This window comes from Apteryx rowi, unplaced genomic scaffold (assembly GCF_003343035.1).
Source record: "Apteryx rowi isolate R43461 unplaced genomic scaffold, aptRow1 scaffold_99, whole genome shotgun sequence".
Taxonomy (NCBI): domain Eukaryota; kingdom Metazoa; phylum Chordata; class Aves; order Apterygiformes; family Apterygidae; genus Apteryx; species Apteryx rowi.
In genome coordinates, this window is record NW_020451304.1 from 1,421,703 (window position 1) to 1,436,892 (window position 15,190).

Sequence of the window (15,190 nt, forward strand, 5' to 3'; positions counted from 1 at the left end):
GGGGAGGCCCTGAGGGCTCAATTAGGGGGTGTCAGGCATTTGCGGGGGGCCCCACAGGATTGGGTTGGGGGGGTGGGAGTGTGGGGGAGCCCTGCTAGGGCTGGATGTGGCCTATTGGGCATTTGGGGTGACCCCAGGGATGGGGTGGGGACCCGTAGGAGCTTGGGAGGGTGTCACAGGACTGGGTGGGGGGTGTCAGGGTGTGGAAGGGTTCATGGCAGTTTGAGGGGGGCCCTAGGGCTGAGTAAGGAGTATCAGTGGTTTGGGGGAGCCCAGGGGGGTCAAGGAGGGCCCTCAGGCCTGCATGTGGGGGGGCACACGGGGATTTGGGGGGCCACCATGGCTCAGTGTGAGGTATCCAGCATATGGGGGGATGCACAGGGGTCAAGGAGGGTCCCCAGGGCTGGGTGTGAGGTGTCAGGGGTGTGGGGGGTGCCCCTAGAGGTGGGGGGGGTATCAGGAGTGTGTGGGGGTCAACGAGAAGCTCAGGGCTGGATGGGGGGTATCAGGGGCTTGGGGAGCCCACGGGAGTCAAGGTGGGGGGCTGTAGGGCATGGTGGGAGGCCTCAGGGGTAAGGGATATCGGGGGCCCCTGAGCTGGTGTTCAGAGGGCAAACGAGGCCCGTCGCACCCGGCCCCAAGCAGGGCTCCACGCAGGGAGCTGGACCGCAGCCCTCCCGGTGTCCCCGCAGGTGGCTGGCATGTCGCCTGGCTGTCACCTGGTGCCGCCAGAAGCTGCAGGCGGAGCTGAAGATCGGCTCCTTCGGCTTCTTCTGGGCCCAGAACATCAGCCTCAAGTTCCAGCAGGAGCAGCAGACTGTGGTGGGTACCGGGGTGACGGCGATCAGCTCGCCCCAGTGCGAGTTGCGGGAGGACAGGACAGAGGCAGGCAGGGTGGCTGCTGCCACTTCCAGACCCGCGAGCGAATCCCTCCAGCCCAGCTCCTGTCGCGGAGCCCCGTAGCTGGTGCCAGGCCCTTCCTCCCCCAGCTGAGCTCTGGGGTCTTTGGCTGCTCCTCAGTGCATCCTGAGCGATGCCGGGTGTTGGGGGCAAAGCAGGAGTGTCGGAGCAAGCGTTGCAGCACGGAGCCGGGCTGTCGCTCCCCTGACCTGCCTTTGTGTCCTTGCAGGAGATCGACAGCATCTGGATTTCCAGTAAATTGAGTCGGGAGCTGCCGTACGTACCCCAGCCCCTGCCCTGCTCTCTTGGCTTTGCTTGGGGGTCTGCCTCATCCCTGGCCCTGCTGACCGGGGTCAGGCCTTAGTGCCTTCCTGCAAAGCCCCTTTCCTTGGGGTCTGCGCTGTGCAGGAGCCATTCGCTGTCTTCTGGCATGGCAGCGTCGTGTGGACGCTCTTGTGCTGGTCCTACACGTCCTGGGGCAGGGGGCACCCAGGCGATGGGGCCCGGAGTGCAGCATGCAAGCTCTTGTGACGGTTCTTGCTATTCTTCGGCAGGCGCTATTTTGAACTGTGTTTTGGTGAGGTGCGAATCCGCACAGATCTCCAGAAGGGCCCTGCCTTCCAGCCTTCCTTCCCGGAGGCTCCCAAAGAGGCTGATGGAGAGGAAAGCAGGGGGGACCTGACTCTTAAGCCCTCCCTGCTGAGAGTCCTTAGCCAGGTGAGGCCCTGGCTCCCTGAGAGGGTGTTGGAGGCTGCTCTGCTCTCTGACAGCCCTCACAGTACCACCTTTCTCCCAGCTCTTCTCCATCCACGTGGACTCCATCAACATCATGGTTCTGCATGTGGCCACCTCTGAGTCTCTCTGGCACATTCGGGCCAGCAAGACGCGTCTCCTCCTGGACGGTGATGGGAAGAGGTAACGCTGTGCTCGCGCCCTGCTCTGCTCCCCCAGCACAGCCCTGTTTCCCTGCTGGGCTGGGAGGCAGGGTTCCCTCTGACCCCAGCCAGCCAGGCTCCACTCTTCTCCTTGCTGCATCCTACTCAACAGCTTCCCACAGCCACCCGTGGCATGACAGACCAGCCTCTTCCTCAGAGGCTGGCATGGTCCTTCTTCCCTTCATGATGCTAGGCCAAGCTAGAGTCATTTGTCCTCTAAATTATGAGTTGTTCTGCTGTGGATGGAGTTAGGGTCTACTCTGCTTTTGGGAGGACTTGGAGCAGGGACATGGGATCCCTGTGCCCCACGAAATGGGAAGGGAAGGTGCTTGGTTTGGAGGCAGCAGAGCCTCAACCTTAATGTGTTTTGTGGTCTCCCCAGCCTGAACTGTGAGGTGAGCTTGACAAAGGTGAACAGCAAAGTGCTACGGAGCAGCCAGCTGGTGAGTACTGTGGAGGGGAGAAATGCAATACTTCGGGCCCAAGCACAGGCTCACTGGGACACCAGGAGGACCTGTTCCAGTGCAGCCCGTCCCTGAGGCCAGGCAACACTAAACATGAGCTTCCCGGTGCCCTGCAGAGCATCTGGTTGCGAAGCACTTGGCTTCATGCTGTGCCCAGGGCTTCGCCTGCAGCATCCACCAGCAGGGAGGATGGGAGACTCCCCATGCACTCCTTGCCCTTGTCCCCATACAGGATGACACGTGCCTGGTGGAGGTGGCCCTGGCGCTCTCCCTCTCGCTGGAGATCAGCGTCAAGCGGCGGCTGGTGGGTGTCAGGCTGTGCGTCCGGACCCTGCAGACAGAGCTGCACGAAGGGCTCTTCTACAGCCAGCTGCTGCAGCGGGTGACTGCCAGGACCTGGCACGGCAGTGTGGGGGACCAGCCCAGCACAGGTCAGGGACAGGGACAGGCTCTGGGCAGGGCGAGGGCTGGCAGTCCCCACGCTTCTCATGCAGTCAGAGGGATCTGGCTGTGCTATCACTGCCTCCCGCTGCAGGGAGTGGGGTCTGGACAAGAGCCTTGCTGTGACCCTGCATGTCCCCCCCCAGGCCTGGGGCAGACCCCGAAGCTCCTGTCTGTGCTGAGCAGGGAGACGTTGCAGCTCATCCCCAGGAAGGTGGAGGTGAAGCTGGAGAACACCAGCGTGGTGCTGTCTGTGAACAGCCAGAAGAGGTGAGGGGGCAGGTGAGGGGAGAGGCTGTCCTAGCTCTGATCAGTGCTGGGGACATGGACTTGGGGACAGCCATGCCATTCCCTGCTTGTGCCCTGCCCCGCCAGACTGCCAAGAGTGAGTCCTCAGTGGGAAGGACTGAGTGAGGCCTGGTATCAGGCTGTTTGGGAAGAGGGAAGGCAGTGAGCTAGCTCTCCAGTGGGACAGTCTGATGGGATCATCTCCTGATGGCATGGGAGTGCTGGGCTGGGCTGCAGCTGGGCACTGGCCACTGTCGTTGTCTGTGCCAGACAGCCAGGGACAGGGAGACACAGGACGTCACAGTTCCCTACTGGCAGTGACTCCCTCCTTCTCACACAGGTACCTCACCTGGAGCCTGAAGTTGCTGCAGTTTCTATATCAGCGTGAAGAGGAACAGATTCCGCTGCGCAACTTTACACCCACCTCAGACCTGGACCAAATGAGTGTAGACCTCCAGCTGGAGGGCAAGTAGCCAGGAGGGCACCTGCAGAGCAGGGCTGCGGTCGCTGCCCTCCACCACCCCTCACCTCTGCTCCTCTCTCCCCAGATGGCCTTCTTCTGTCCCAGAGCCGCCAGCGCATCGTGTGCCTCAACTCCCTGAAGACCAGTGTGCAAGTGAGTGAGCACTGGGCACGCTCCTGTCCGCTGGAGGGGGTGGCTCAGCTCCTGGTACGAGTTTGCTGCCACCCTGCCCTCTCCTTTCTCTAGGTCACAGCCATTGATCTCTCGGCTGCTGTGCTGCTCAACACCTGCATCATCCACTACCGCCACCAAGAGTTTTCACACTGGCTGGGCCTGTTGGCACAGGAATACGGGAGCCGGGGAGTGCCTGTCCCCAGCCAAGGTCACAAGGGCAGGTAAACTCAGCCTCAGCGCAGCTGCCGGGGTTGCAGCTTGTTTCCTCTGGCCTGCTGCTCTCTGGCAGGGTGCCCGGACGCACAGCGCTTTCTCTGCCTTGTGCGCGGCCCGCGGGAGGGGGAGGCTGCGTGGAGGCCAGCAGGCGGTCAGAGAGCCGCCAAAAAGGTGTTCCTGTGGGCCTGCGCCCTGGCAGGCTCTCCGGGACGCAGTGCTCCAGTAACGACCAATGTTCGTCCTGCGTAGGAGCTGTCCCCAAATCATAGCACCCATCATCCTGTGTGCCTCGCTGTCCAACGTCAACGTGTCGGTGCAGCTGGGGGACACGCCTCCCTTCGCCTTGGGCTTCAACTCCATCTCTGCAGGTACAGGCTGGCGGCCGGCCCTGGGTGCCTGCCAGGCCCTCCTCGGGGAGGGGCTTCGCAGAGGCAGCGGGACTGTCCGTGTCCTGGGCTTGTGGCACGGGAATGGGGAAGTCTCTGTGCTTGCTCGTGTGTCCATGCCTGGCTGAGGGCTGCTGGACCACTGCCTGGTTGTGTCCGAGTTGCTCCTTTCCTGGGCTGGTCCCGCTGGCGCGTTCGTTGGGCAACCATGAGCCTGCCTGCACTGGCCTCCTGCTCTGTGCCCGCAGACTACCAGCACCTGCGGCCCCAGAGCGTGCACCAGCGGGCAGTGCTGGCTGTGGACCACCTCTGCTGGCGCGTGGGCAACGACTCGCACATCCAGCGTGCCCCGCACCCCCCCAACATGCACGTGTGGGGAGAGGCCCTCATCCTCGACTCGTTCAACCTGCAGGTGAGTGGCGAGCCGAGGGGTGGCTCTGGGGGGGCTGCCTGTCTGCAACCCTGGGCTAGTGGCATGAGAACATGTGGTGGCAGGGGGATATCCTAGAGCCCAAGAGTGACTGGCCTGTTTGTCCTGCAGGGCAGCTACAACCAGCCCCTGGGCATGTCCAGCACTCAGTCGGACACGCTGTTCCTGGACTGCACCATCCGTGGGCTGCAAGTGGAGTCGTCGGACACCTGCACCGAGTGCCTGGCCCGAGTCCTGCCCCTGTTCTGCCCGCAGCCCAGCGGAGCTGAGCTTGCAGAGGAGCCACCCTCTTCCCCAGGGGAGCCCTGGGGGCTGCTGTGGAAGGTGGATCTGAAAGTGGAGGACGTGAACCTTTTTACACTCTCTGCCCTGGTTGGTAAGTGCAGCTGTAGCATCCAGACTGTCTCCAGATGGCTGTCCCAAAACAACGCGGTGGTCAAAGGAATGTGGCCTGTTCCTCCTCCGGGCCTGCAGTGCTGATGTGCCATCTGTCCAGGTGCCCTGGAGCTGCGGCTGGACACGCTGACTGTCCTGGGGAGTGCCGAGAGCTGCACGGTCAGTGTCCAGGGCATGGTGCTGGCCTTGGTGAAGAGCATCACAGAGAAGATGCAGCCGTGCTGCAAAGCCCCTGCCATCCCCAACCCAGTGGCCAGCCTCTCCATGCTCTCTGTCACCTACCACAGCAGCATCCGCTCCCTGGAGGTTGGTGTAGGCCCTGGGTCTCTGCTCTATCCCACACCGGAGGGGCCGGGATGGACGGGGCAGGGGGAGGATGGGCTGGCATCAAAAGGGGATGGAGAAGGGAAGGGGGCTGTGCTGGGCCTGGATCTGGCAGTAATTTGGTGCTGCTCGCTCCCGCCACTATAGGTGCAGTGCGGCGAGGGGCTGGTGGTGCTGTGGAGCCCGCCTGACCACATGCACTTGTACCATCACACCCTGGCCACCCTGCAGTGCCACGAAGCCCTGCGGAGTGCCGTCGGCCACAGGACACCTCCTTCCCTGCCCGTGGAGGGCCCAGTGTCGGAGGCAGCCGCCCCTACTGAGACGCTAGGGCCCCTCCAAGCAGACGGGACTCCCCCCAAAAGACTCCTGTCCCTATTGCTAGAGCTGAGCTCTGCCAAGGTCACAGCCTTTGTCTCTGAGGTCAACTACATCAGCCTGGCTGCTGAACGGGCATCCGTGAATTGGCACGGTGGTGCCCTGCATGGTTACTGCCCCGAGCTGGCTGCCGGCTTTGACGGACACAGTATCTTCAGCTTCAAGGAGGTGGAGGTGAGGCTGCTGCCAGAGCTGGAGGAGGTCATCTTGCACCGTTGCGCCTTCCCCACCCTCCACACCCTCCGCAACCGTGGCTGGGCCTTCTCCTTTGCTAGTGTGACCATTGAGTTCCCCTACCAGTATGACTTTTCCCACACACTGGACGCTGCTGTGGGTGTGCAGAAGTGGCTGAAAGGCCTGCACCGGCGCGGGCGCCCTGCCAGCACAGCCTTGCCCCCTGACCTCCTGCTCAAGGTGGAGCACTTTTCCTGGGTCTTCCTGGACGACGTCTTCGAGGTCAAGCTGCGAGACAACTATGAGTTGATGAAAGATGAGAGCAAGGAGAGTGCCAAGCGATTGCAGCTGCTGGATGCCAAGGTGGCCGCGCTGCGCAAGCAGCATGGCGAACTGCTGCCCGCCCGCAAGATAGAGGAGCTCTATGCCTCACTGGAGAAGAAGAACATCGAGATCTACATCCAGCGCTCGCGGCGCTTGTATGCCAACACACCCATGCGGAGGGCCCTGCTCACCTGGACCCTGACCCACCTTCAGCTGGTGGCCCTGGCCGACGAGTCYTTCCATGGCACGGAGCATGTGTTGGAGCAGATGAGGGACCTGGACAGTGTCAGCCCGTTCCCCTCCGAAGGGCTGGAGATGGTCACCCAGTGGTGCCGCATGATGAAGGGCAGCGTTGGCAGCTTCTTTGGTGAGTGGCCCCACACAGGGTGCCCTCCGAGTACGGCRTGGTGGCTGCATGGTCTGGGCTCCCAGGACGGAGGCCTACTGGTACCATGCGATTTGTGGCCAAGCTGGAGAAATGGTTTTCAGAGGTTTAAGGGAGTGGGAAGGGATCAGAGACAGGAGAGTGATGGGGCTSTGGCTCCTGCTGTGGCCCAGAATAGGGGACCAGAGCAGCGTCCCYTTGCTGCCCTGTCCTCTAGCCTTACTTCTGACCCGCAGTGCGGATCCGCGATTATCCTCGCTACCTCTTTGAGATTCGGAACTGGCAGCTCTCGGGCCGGCTGATCGGAGCGGAGCAGTGCGGCCAGACCTGTTCCCGGCGCCGCCAGGTCCTGAAGTTGGGGTTGCCCTGGGGGGACRTGACGGTGGAGAGGAACATGCCACCCTTGAAGTTCTACCATGACTTCCATTGTAAGAGCTGGAGAGGCAGGGGGGACAGGGCTCTGTGTGAGGGCAGAGATGGGGCTGTGTGGGGCTCACTGAGAGCTGAGCCGACCCCTGTGTCCCCAGCGGAGATCTCCCAGTTCACCATCGTTTGGGGGCCCTGCTGGGACCCAGCCTGGACCCTGATTGGCCAGTGCGTGGATCTCCTCACCAAGCCCTCGGAGGACCCCAGTGCCCCATTGCCCTGGTGGGACAAGAGCCGCCTTCTCTTCCATGGGGACTGGCATATGGATATCGAACAAGCCAACCTGCACCAGCTGGCCACCGAGGTGAGTGCCACTGGGATGGGGAGCAGAGCATGGCATGGGGCTGGCTTACACCTGCCTCACCCCATTCTTGTCCTTGCAGGATCCCTACAACACCACGGAGAACATGCACTGGGAGTGGAGCCACCTCTCCTTCCAGTGGAAACCTGGGCAGTTTGTCTTCAAGGGCAACCTAGACATCAACGTCCGAACAGCCTCCAAGTGAGTGTGTGCCGAGGAGCACGAGGGCTGCTGCACAGTGCTGGGGGAATAACCAGAGGCCTCCCTCCCCGTGCAGATATGACGACTGCTGCTTCCTGCACCTGCCTGACCTGTGCATGACGCTGGACCTGCAGTGGCTGTGCCATGGGAACCCCCACGACCACCATGGCGTGGTCTTGCGCTCCCCCGACTTCCTGCCTGAGGTGCCAGTGGGGCAGCAGTACGACTCGTACCGTGCCTTCCGTTCTGAGAACCTCAACCTCTCCATCCGGATGGACCTGACACGGCCCAGTGAGGGTGGGTGATGGCACCCTAGGGACCCCCTCGCCAGGCGAGGGAGCTGGGGTGGGGCATGCTGGTTTTAGCGATCTTTGTCCGTTCTGCGCTGTGACTGCTCTGCAGTCCAGGGTTGGGGTGCAGCCGTGTCCCTGCCCTGCAGTGCTGATGACGGGTGTATTCTCAGAGCACTCCCAGCCCCGGATCCTGCTCTACAGCAGCACCCTCCGCTGGATGCAGAACTTCTGGGCCACATGGACCAGCGTGACGCGCCCCATCTGCCGTGGGAAGCTCTTCAACAACATGAAACCCAGTAAGAAGAAGCTGGGGCAGCATTACAAGCAGCTATCTTACACTGCGCTCTTCCCCCGGCTGCAGGCAAGTCCTGGGGATGGGACCCCGCGTTATCTCCCTGCTCGGCCTGGGCTGGGCTCTCAGCCCTTGCTCTCTGCCCCCTCGCAGGTGCATTACTGGGCCTCCTTTGCCCAGCAGCGGGGGATCCAGGTGGAGTGTTGTCAGGGGCACATTTTCACTCGCGGCACCCAGCGGCTCATCCCGCAAGGTGAGGCCAGGCCCTGCTGGCAGTGACTCTGGGCAGGGCAGGGCACGGCTGATGCCTCTCCCTGTCCCCAGCTGGTACGGTGATGCGACGCCTCATTTCGGAGTGGAGCATCACGCAGATGGTGAGTGACCTGAGCCAGGTCACCGTGCACCTCATGGCCTCTACCTGTGACGAGAACGCCGACCACCGGCTTGACACCCTGGTCAAGAAAACCCACCTGCTGAGCCTGTCCTCCCTCACCTACCAACGGCACAGCAACCGCATGGCTGAGGAGGTACCACTGCAGGGCAGGGCATGACAGGCATAACCCAGCCTGCACTGGCTTGATGGCATCCCCCTAGGACAGGGAATCTTGATCTTTGGATGCAATGGGGAAGGGATGTGGCTGGAGAAGGGACAGACCTGCAGGTCTGAGCGCTTGACCAAAGGGGTGCCACGTGCCCTGTTCCAGCCACTACACCCCTGGTATGGGGCCCTGCTGTAGGGCTTGGGGATGGTCCCCCAGGCTGATCCCTATGCTCTGCCTGCTGGGGGCTGGCAGGTCTCCCAGCCTCCATGTACAAGGCCCATACATGTCCAGGTACGTGGGCTGGCAGTGGCCTTGCTGTGATGGGGCTCTGACCCTCTGTCCTCAGGAGCTGCCCCTGCGGGATGGGGACGACGGGTTCCACACGCACCAGCTGCACCTGGTGGACCTGCGGGCGTCCTGGACCACCACGAACCGGGACATCGCCTTTGGCCTCTACGATGGCTACAAGAAAGCGGCTGTGCTCAAGCGCAACCTATCCACCGAGGCCCTGAAAGGACTGAAGATTGACACGCAGCTGCAAGCCAAGAAGCTGAAGAGGGGCCCACTCTCTGCTCACTCCGTCCCTGCCAGAGTGACTGTGCCCATCACCAGTGGCCGTCCTGAGAGAGCCTCCTCGGGGGGTGAGCATGGCAGGGAGGGGAGCAGGCAGGCCCTGAGCTCAGGGCTTTCAGCCCCCCTTAGGGAATCCTGCTTTCCGCACCCTGTTCCTGGCTCCCAGCCCTGCATGGCAGACCGTGCTTGTCTCCCTCCCAGACCTGCAGAGATGGAGGGCACTGGGAGCGGGTGGAAAGTCCCACACAGCAATGGCCTTGCTGCATGTAGCATCCTAGCCCAGGGCTATGCCTGCCTTCACCCCGTCCCCCCAGGCCAGTCCATCTCCGTCCTGTACTGACCCTTTCACCTTCCCCAGGGGCCTACATGCTGCAGAAGCTCATTGAGGAGACGGACAAGTTTGTGGTCTTCACGGAGGAGGAGTCAGGGGCAAGTGAGCAACTGTGTGGCATTGCTGCCTGCCAAACCGATGACATCTTCAACCGCAACTGCCTCATTGAGCTAGTCAACTGCCAGGTACCTGCCTTCGGCCAGCCTGCCTGCACCCACATTCTCYGCTGCCTGTGGCCTCGCTGTGAAGGTGGGCCATGTCCGGCCTTGGAGGGCTCCTCTCATCCCCAGGGTCTCTCCCCCCACAGATGGTGCTGCGCGGTGCGGAGACGGAGGGCTGTGTSATTGTGTCTGCTGCCAAGGCCCAGCTGCTGCAGTGCCAGCACCACCCCGCCTGGTATGGGGACACACTGAAGCAGAAGACATCTTGGACCTGTTTGCTTGATGGCATGCAGTACTTCGCCACGACGGAGAGCGGCCCCACCGAGAGGGAACACGGGCAGCTCTGGCTGGAGGTAAGCGCCTGGGGCAGCCGGGATGGGCTCAGTAGTGAGTGAGCTGCGTGGAGGGCAGGTAGTGCTGCCAGTGCCCTGGCCAGGGCAGGGAGAGCGGGGACAGCCACCAGTGCCTCCTGCGTCCCCAGGTGAAGAATATCGAAGAGCATCGGCAGCGGAGCCTGGACTCGGTGCAGGAGCTGATGGAGAGCGGGCAGGCGGTGGGCGGCATGGTCAGCACCACCACAGGTACTGCCTGTGGGGCATGTGACCACAAAGTTGAGAGCACACAGCCTGTTCCCAGGCTGGCTCCGGGAGCTGGCTGGCTGCTCTGAGCCCCGTGCTCGGGGTCTCCAGCCCACAGGGGCACAGTGCTCTGACCACGGTCCCCCTGCCCATCCCTAGACTGGAACCAACCCTCGGAAGCACAGCAGACCCAGCAGGTGCAGAGGATTATCTCTCGCTGCAGCTGCCGCATGTACTATATCAGCTACAGCCATGACATTGACCCTGAGCTGGCCACACAGATAAAGCCCCCCGAGACTCCTGCCAACCAGGAGAAGGAGGATCTGCTGAAGAAGCAGGAAGGTGAGTACATCTAGGCAGTGTGTCTCAGTGGGTAGAGCTCTGGGCTGACCCACAGGTGCCTGCTGAGTCCAGGGATGGTCTGTCTTGTCCCTGCTGTGATCAGAGGGGTGCCTACAAGAGTGATCCCTAGCCACATGGCCATGCACCAGATGATGCTGGACATGCTGTGCCTGCTGGAGCCAGTGTAGCCACCTCAGCTTGTTCACTGTCCTTCTCCATCACTGGCTGGTCCATTAATGCTGGTCCCAAGGTGCATCCTGAGAGATGCTATCTCTGGCCGTGCTCAGGCCCCGCATGTCCTTTGTGTGTCCCTGCAGGAGCTGTGGACACATTCACGCTGATCCACCATGACCTGGAGATCTCCACCAATCCTGCACAGTATGCCATGATCCTTGACATAGTCAACAACCTGCTGCTGCATGTGGAGCCCAAACGCAAGGTACCCGTGAGGCCCTGGTCGCTACGTGACTTGCGTGCACCCAGGGCACTCCTCACCTTCCCCTGTCCCTGTGTATAGGAGCACAGTGAGAAGAAACAGCGGGTGCGCTTTCAGCTGGAAATCTCTAGCAACCCCGAGGAGCAGCGCAGCAGTATTCTACACCTGCAGGAGGCCGTGAGGCAGCATGTTGCCCAGATCCGCCAGCTGGAGAAGCAGATGTACTCCAACGTGAAGGTGAGCCCACATCCCTGGCAGGGCTGGCTTCCCTGGGTCCCTGCTCTGGAGCGGAGGATGCTGAGGGCTGCCTGTCCTTTAGTCCCTGCAGGACGACAGCAAAAACGAGAGCCTGCTCGACCTCAACCACAGGCTGCAGCAGCAACTGAGTCAGGAGAAAGCTGACCTGCAGCTGGAAAGCGAGGAGTTGAACATACTGATCAGGTAGGAGTCATCTTTGGCTTCCCCAGAGTTGTACCCTCCTTCCTCCAGAGCTCCTGTGTCCCAGCACTACCTCTTCTGCTGCAGGTGCTTCAAGGACTTCCAGCTGCAGCGAGCCAACAAGATGGAGCTGCGAAAGCAGCCGGAGGACGTGAGTGTGGCACGGCGGACCGAGTTCTACTTTGCCCAGGCACGCTGGCGCCTCACCGAGGAGGACGGACAGCTGGGCATAGCTGAGCTGGAGCTCCAGCGCTTCCTCTACAGCAAGGTATGGAGCCGGCTGGCGGCACGGGCAGCCCCTGGGCCAGGGCCCAGGGTGCGTGGGGCTGACAGAAGTGTGTGTGCAGGTGAACAAGTCCGATGACACTGCAGAGCATCTGCTGGAACTGGGCTGGGTCACGATGAACAACCTCCTGCCCAACGCTGTGTACAAGGCAAGTGGCAGCCTGAGGGAGCAGCCCTGCACCCTGGCGTCCCTGGCCAGGAAGGGAGAGGAGGACTTGCTGCAGCTGGGGGTGGGCCAGGCATGGTTGAGTCTGTCCTCACCCCTCTGCTCTCTGTCCTTTGTTGGGTGGTCCCTGGGTGCCCTGGCATGGCCAGCTGGCCTATCCTCACCTCAGGCCACCCGCCCTGTACCTGGGGTTCCTTGAGTGCTGTGGGACCCCTTGGTTGCGCTGGCCAGGGAGGGAGGGTGGGCACAGCTGGTTGACCATCCGCCCTGTGTCCTGGGGACCCATGGGTCCCTTGGATGCCCTGGGACTGGGCCTGGCAGGCTGGCATGTCCTCACCCCAGCCACCCACCCTCTTCCCTGCAGGTGGTGCTGCGTCCCCAGAGCTCCTGCCAGTCTGGCCGTCAGCTGGCACTGAGGATCTTCAGTAAGGTCCGGCCGCCTGTGGGAGGCATCTCCATCAAGGAGCACTTCGAGGTGCTGAGACTGGGCTTGGGAGGTGACATGGCCCCGTGGGACATGGGTGGCGTCTGCCTAGCTCTGACGCACTGCTCTCCCTCCAGGTGAACGTGGTACCCCTCACCATCCAGCTCACCCACCAGTTCTTCCACAGGATGATGGGTTTCTTCTTCCCTGGCCGCAACGTGGAGGAGGAGGAGGTGGGGGATGAGGAAGACAAGTCCAAGCTGGTGACAACAGGTGAGGGGAGTGGGAGGCACATGGCACAGCTTGGTCCTCCTCCTCCCTGACACCAGTGATGTCCCTGAGCTGCTTTAGTTGTGTCTAGCATTTGTTTGTGGCCAGCTGCTGGTGGGCCACACATCAAGGAACAAGGACTTCTGGGCTCACCTGCGGGCAGGGACTCGTTAGGGAGAGCAGCAAAGCCGTGAGGGATCTGGGTTGTGGCGGATCCCAGATGGACACCAGCCATCATGTCCTGCCCGCCCGTGTCCTGGGGATTTGGATGCATAGGGACAGGCCAGGCCTAGCCTGGTGTAGGAACAGTGTGGCCTGCTCTGGGGTCTCCAGTTGAGGCAGTGCAGGCAAACTGGGAAGGGGCTGGAGACCTCCCTGTGGGGAGAGCCAAGGGAAGCGTGGATGAGCAAACGAAGGCAGAGCAAGCAGATGGGAAAGCCAGAAGAGTGTGGACAGGTTGCTGCGGGCTCTGTGCAGCAGCTGTGTGAGGCGCCCTTGGGGCTGGGGTTCCCCGCGACCTGGAGCCCCTCGCAGCTCTGTGTTTTTCCCAGGGATACCCGTGGTGAAGCCGCGGCAGCTGATCGTGGCCGACGACTCACTGGGCCCAGGGAAGGGGGTCGCTCAGGGACTGAATCGGACGTCAGGGGTCAGAAGATCTTTCCGAAAAGCACCCGAGGTAATTGCTGCTTGTGGGGGGAGTTTGGGAGATCCGTGCTGTGGAGCCTCCATGTTCCTGCCCCCACACCAGGGCAGCTTCCACAGCTCCCTGGTGAAACAGTGCCATGGCCTGGTGCCTGGCTGTGTCCCCTCTCCTCATGGCTCTCGGCTCTGTCCCCAGCATCCCGTGGATGACATCGACAAGATGAAAGAGCGTGCGGCCATGAACAACTCTTTCATCTACATCAAGATCCCACAGGTGCCACTCTGCGTCAGCTACAAGGTGAGGGACCTGCTGACCGTGGGAGGGGGGTGCTGGGGGGCCATGGCTCCTCTGGCCGGGGATGGCCTGGGGGACTGGCCCACCCTGGGTGACACCCCTGTCCTCTGCCCAGGGCGAGAAGAACAGTGTGGACTGGGGAGACCTAAACCTAGTGCTGCCGTGTCTGGAGTACCACAACAACACGTGGACGTGGCTGGACTTTGCCATGGCGGTGAAGAGGGACAGCCGCAAGGCCTTGGTGGCACAGGTACGGGGGGACAGTGCTGCCTTGGCCTTCTCCCCTTGGGCGGCACCAGGGGCCCTGAGCTCGCAGCCTCCTTCCCGCTTGTAGGGAGGGTGCGGGAGCCGCTCTGCGCAGGACAGAGGCAGCAACCCCATCCTGGGCGGCTCGATCTCCAGAGTGGGAAGCGGCCAGGCTGGCTCGGCAACGTGGGCCCTCACCCACGCGAAGGGGCCTGGGCTGGGTGCGGCCGCTTGGCGCTGAGGCCACCTCTCCCGGCACAGGTGATCAAAGAGAAGCTACGCCTGAAGCCGGCAGCTGGCGCGGAGGCCCGGGGCAAGCTGGAGAACAAATCGGACGGGACCATCCAGCAGCAGGAAGAGGACGAGAAGGCGCGCCTGCTTATCGGGCTGAGCGTGGGCGAGAAGAACCCCAGCAAGAAGTCGATTTTCGGCAGGCGCAAATGAGGGCAGCACCCGGCAGGCCGGGAAGGGACTGGGGCAGCCCGTGCTCCCCCCGCCGGGGGGACCGCCCCGTGGCAGGGAGGGCCGCGTGCCGCTCAGYGTGGCGAGGCCCAAGGTGGGGGTTAGCCCTGCGCAAGCCCTCGGTGGCCCGATGGCCGCAGTGCGGGGCAGGGGTGCGGCAGCACGGGGCCGAGGGGTGCAGCACTGCTCCGGGGCCGKTCCGGGGGGCGCAGCCCCCAGTGCCAAGGGCTCCCGCGAGCTTCCCGCCTCCCTGCTGTGCGGATGCTGGGCCAGGCCCCTGGGCCCAGTGAAGCAGCAGGATCGCCCAGGCTGGTTACCGCCTGGGAGAAAGGGGAACGGGAGAGAGTTTAAATAAAGAGTTTTTAATTTGGAATCGCCTCTGTCCTCTGGGTTGGCACTCACCTCACTGCTTGTGCCGCAGCGTGGGGGACAGCGCTGGTCCTGCTCTYGGCTCCCGCAGTGGGCAGCACCCGCGTTTGCACGGCTTTACCGCTGCCTTTTCCCCGTCAGCTGCTCGGGGTGGCTCCCGGCAGCACCAAGCTCAGGGGCTCGTGGCTCCCTCGCAGCAGCCGCCATCGCCCTGGGCTCAGCGTTTGCCAGGCCTTGCGCAGCTCCAGCCCCGCGTCTGCACCCAGAGCCGCACTGGGGCTTGGGGGGGTGGAGGGGGCTGCCCTCACCGGTCCCCGAGGTGGAGCAGGGCTGGTCGGGGGAGGCACCAGCTGCCCCAGGGCCGGGGGGGCTGCAGCAAGCAGGGCGCAAGGTGGGGAGCAGCGGTATGGGTGGTCGAACAGGGAATGCTGGAGGGTGC

The 15,190-nt window shown here is 62.8% G+C and overlaps 2 protein-coding genes across 2 annotated transcripts in view; both read left to right on the top strand.

Moving 5' to 3' along the window:
- Positions 1–584: 584 nt before the first annotated feature.
- On the top strand, positions 585–14,755 carry KIAA0100 (KIAA0100 ortholog). Its single transcript, XM_026055233.1, has 38 exons — positions 585–822; positions 1,130–1,176; positions 1,455–1,617; positions 1,697–1,815; positions 2,218–2,278; positions 2,532–2,730; positions 2,887–3,010; positions 3,369–3,493; positions 3,577–3,644; positions 3,738–3,886; positions 4,131–4,249; positions 4,516–4,679; positions 4,809–5,073; positions 5,194–5,399; positions 5,565–6,660; positions 6,915–7,106; positions 7,206–7,408; positions 7,488–7,606; positions 7,683–7,903; positions 8,070–8,260; positions 8,345–8,444; positions 8,516–8,718; positions 9,080–9,374; positions 9,665–9,822; positions 9,945–10,151; positions 10,280–10,379; positions 10,536–10,718; positions 11,036–11,157; positions 11,236–11,391; positions 11,474–11,595; positions 11,680–11,860; positions 11,940–12,026; positions 12,408–12,518; positions 12,605–12,740; positions 13,289–13,413; positions 13,576–13,677; positions 13,790–13,924; positions 14,182–14,755. The coding sequence occupies exons 4-38, from the start codon at positions 1,730–1,732 to the stop codon at positions 14,362–14,364; spliced, it is 6,294 nt and encodes a 2,097-aa protein (XP_025911018.1). The 5' UTR covers positions 585–822; positions 1,130–1,176; positions 1,455–1,617; positions 1,697–1,729; the 3' UTR covers positions 14,365–14,755.
- LOC112960755 (uncharacterized serine/threonine-protein kinase SgK494) overlaps positions 14,513–15,190 on the top strand; it is a 4,638-nt gene continuing 3,960 nt past the window's right edge. Inside the window, exon 1 of the mRNA XM_026055320.1 lies at positions 14,513–14,521. Within this exon, the coding sequence (XP_025911105.1) occupies positions 14,513–14,521 (9 nt within the window). The remainder of the gene's footprint in view (positions 14,522–15,190) is intronic.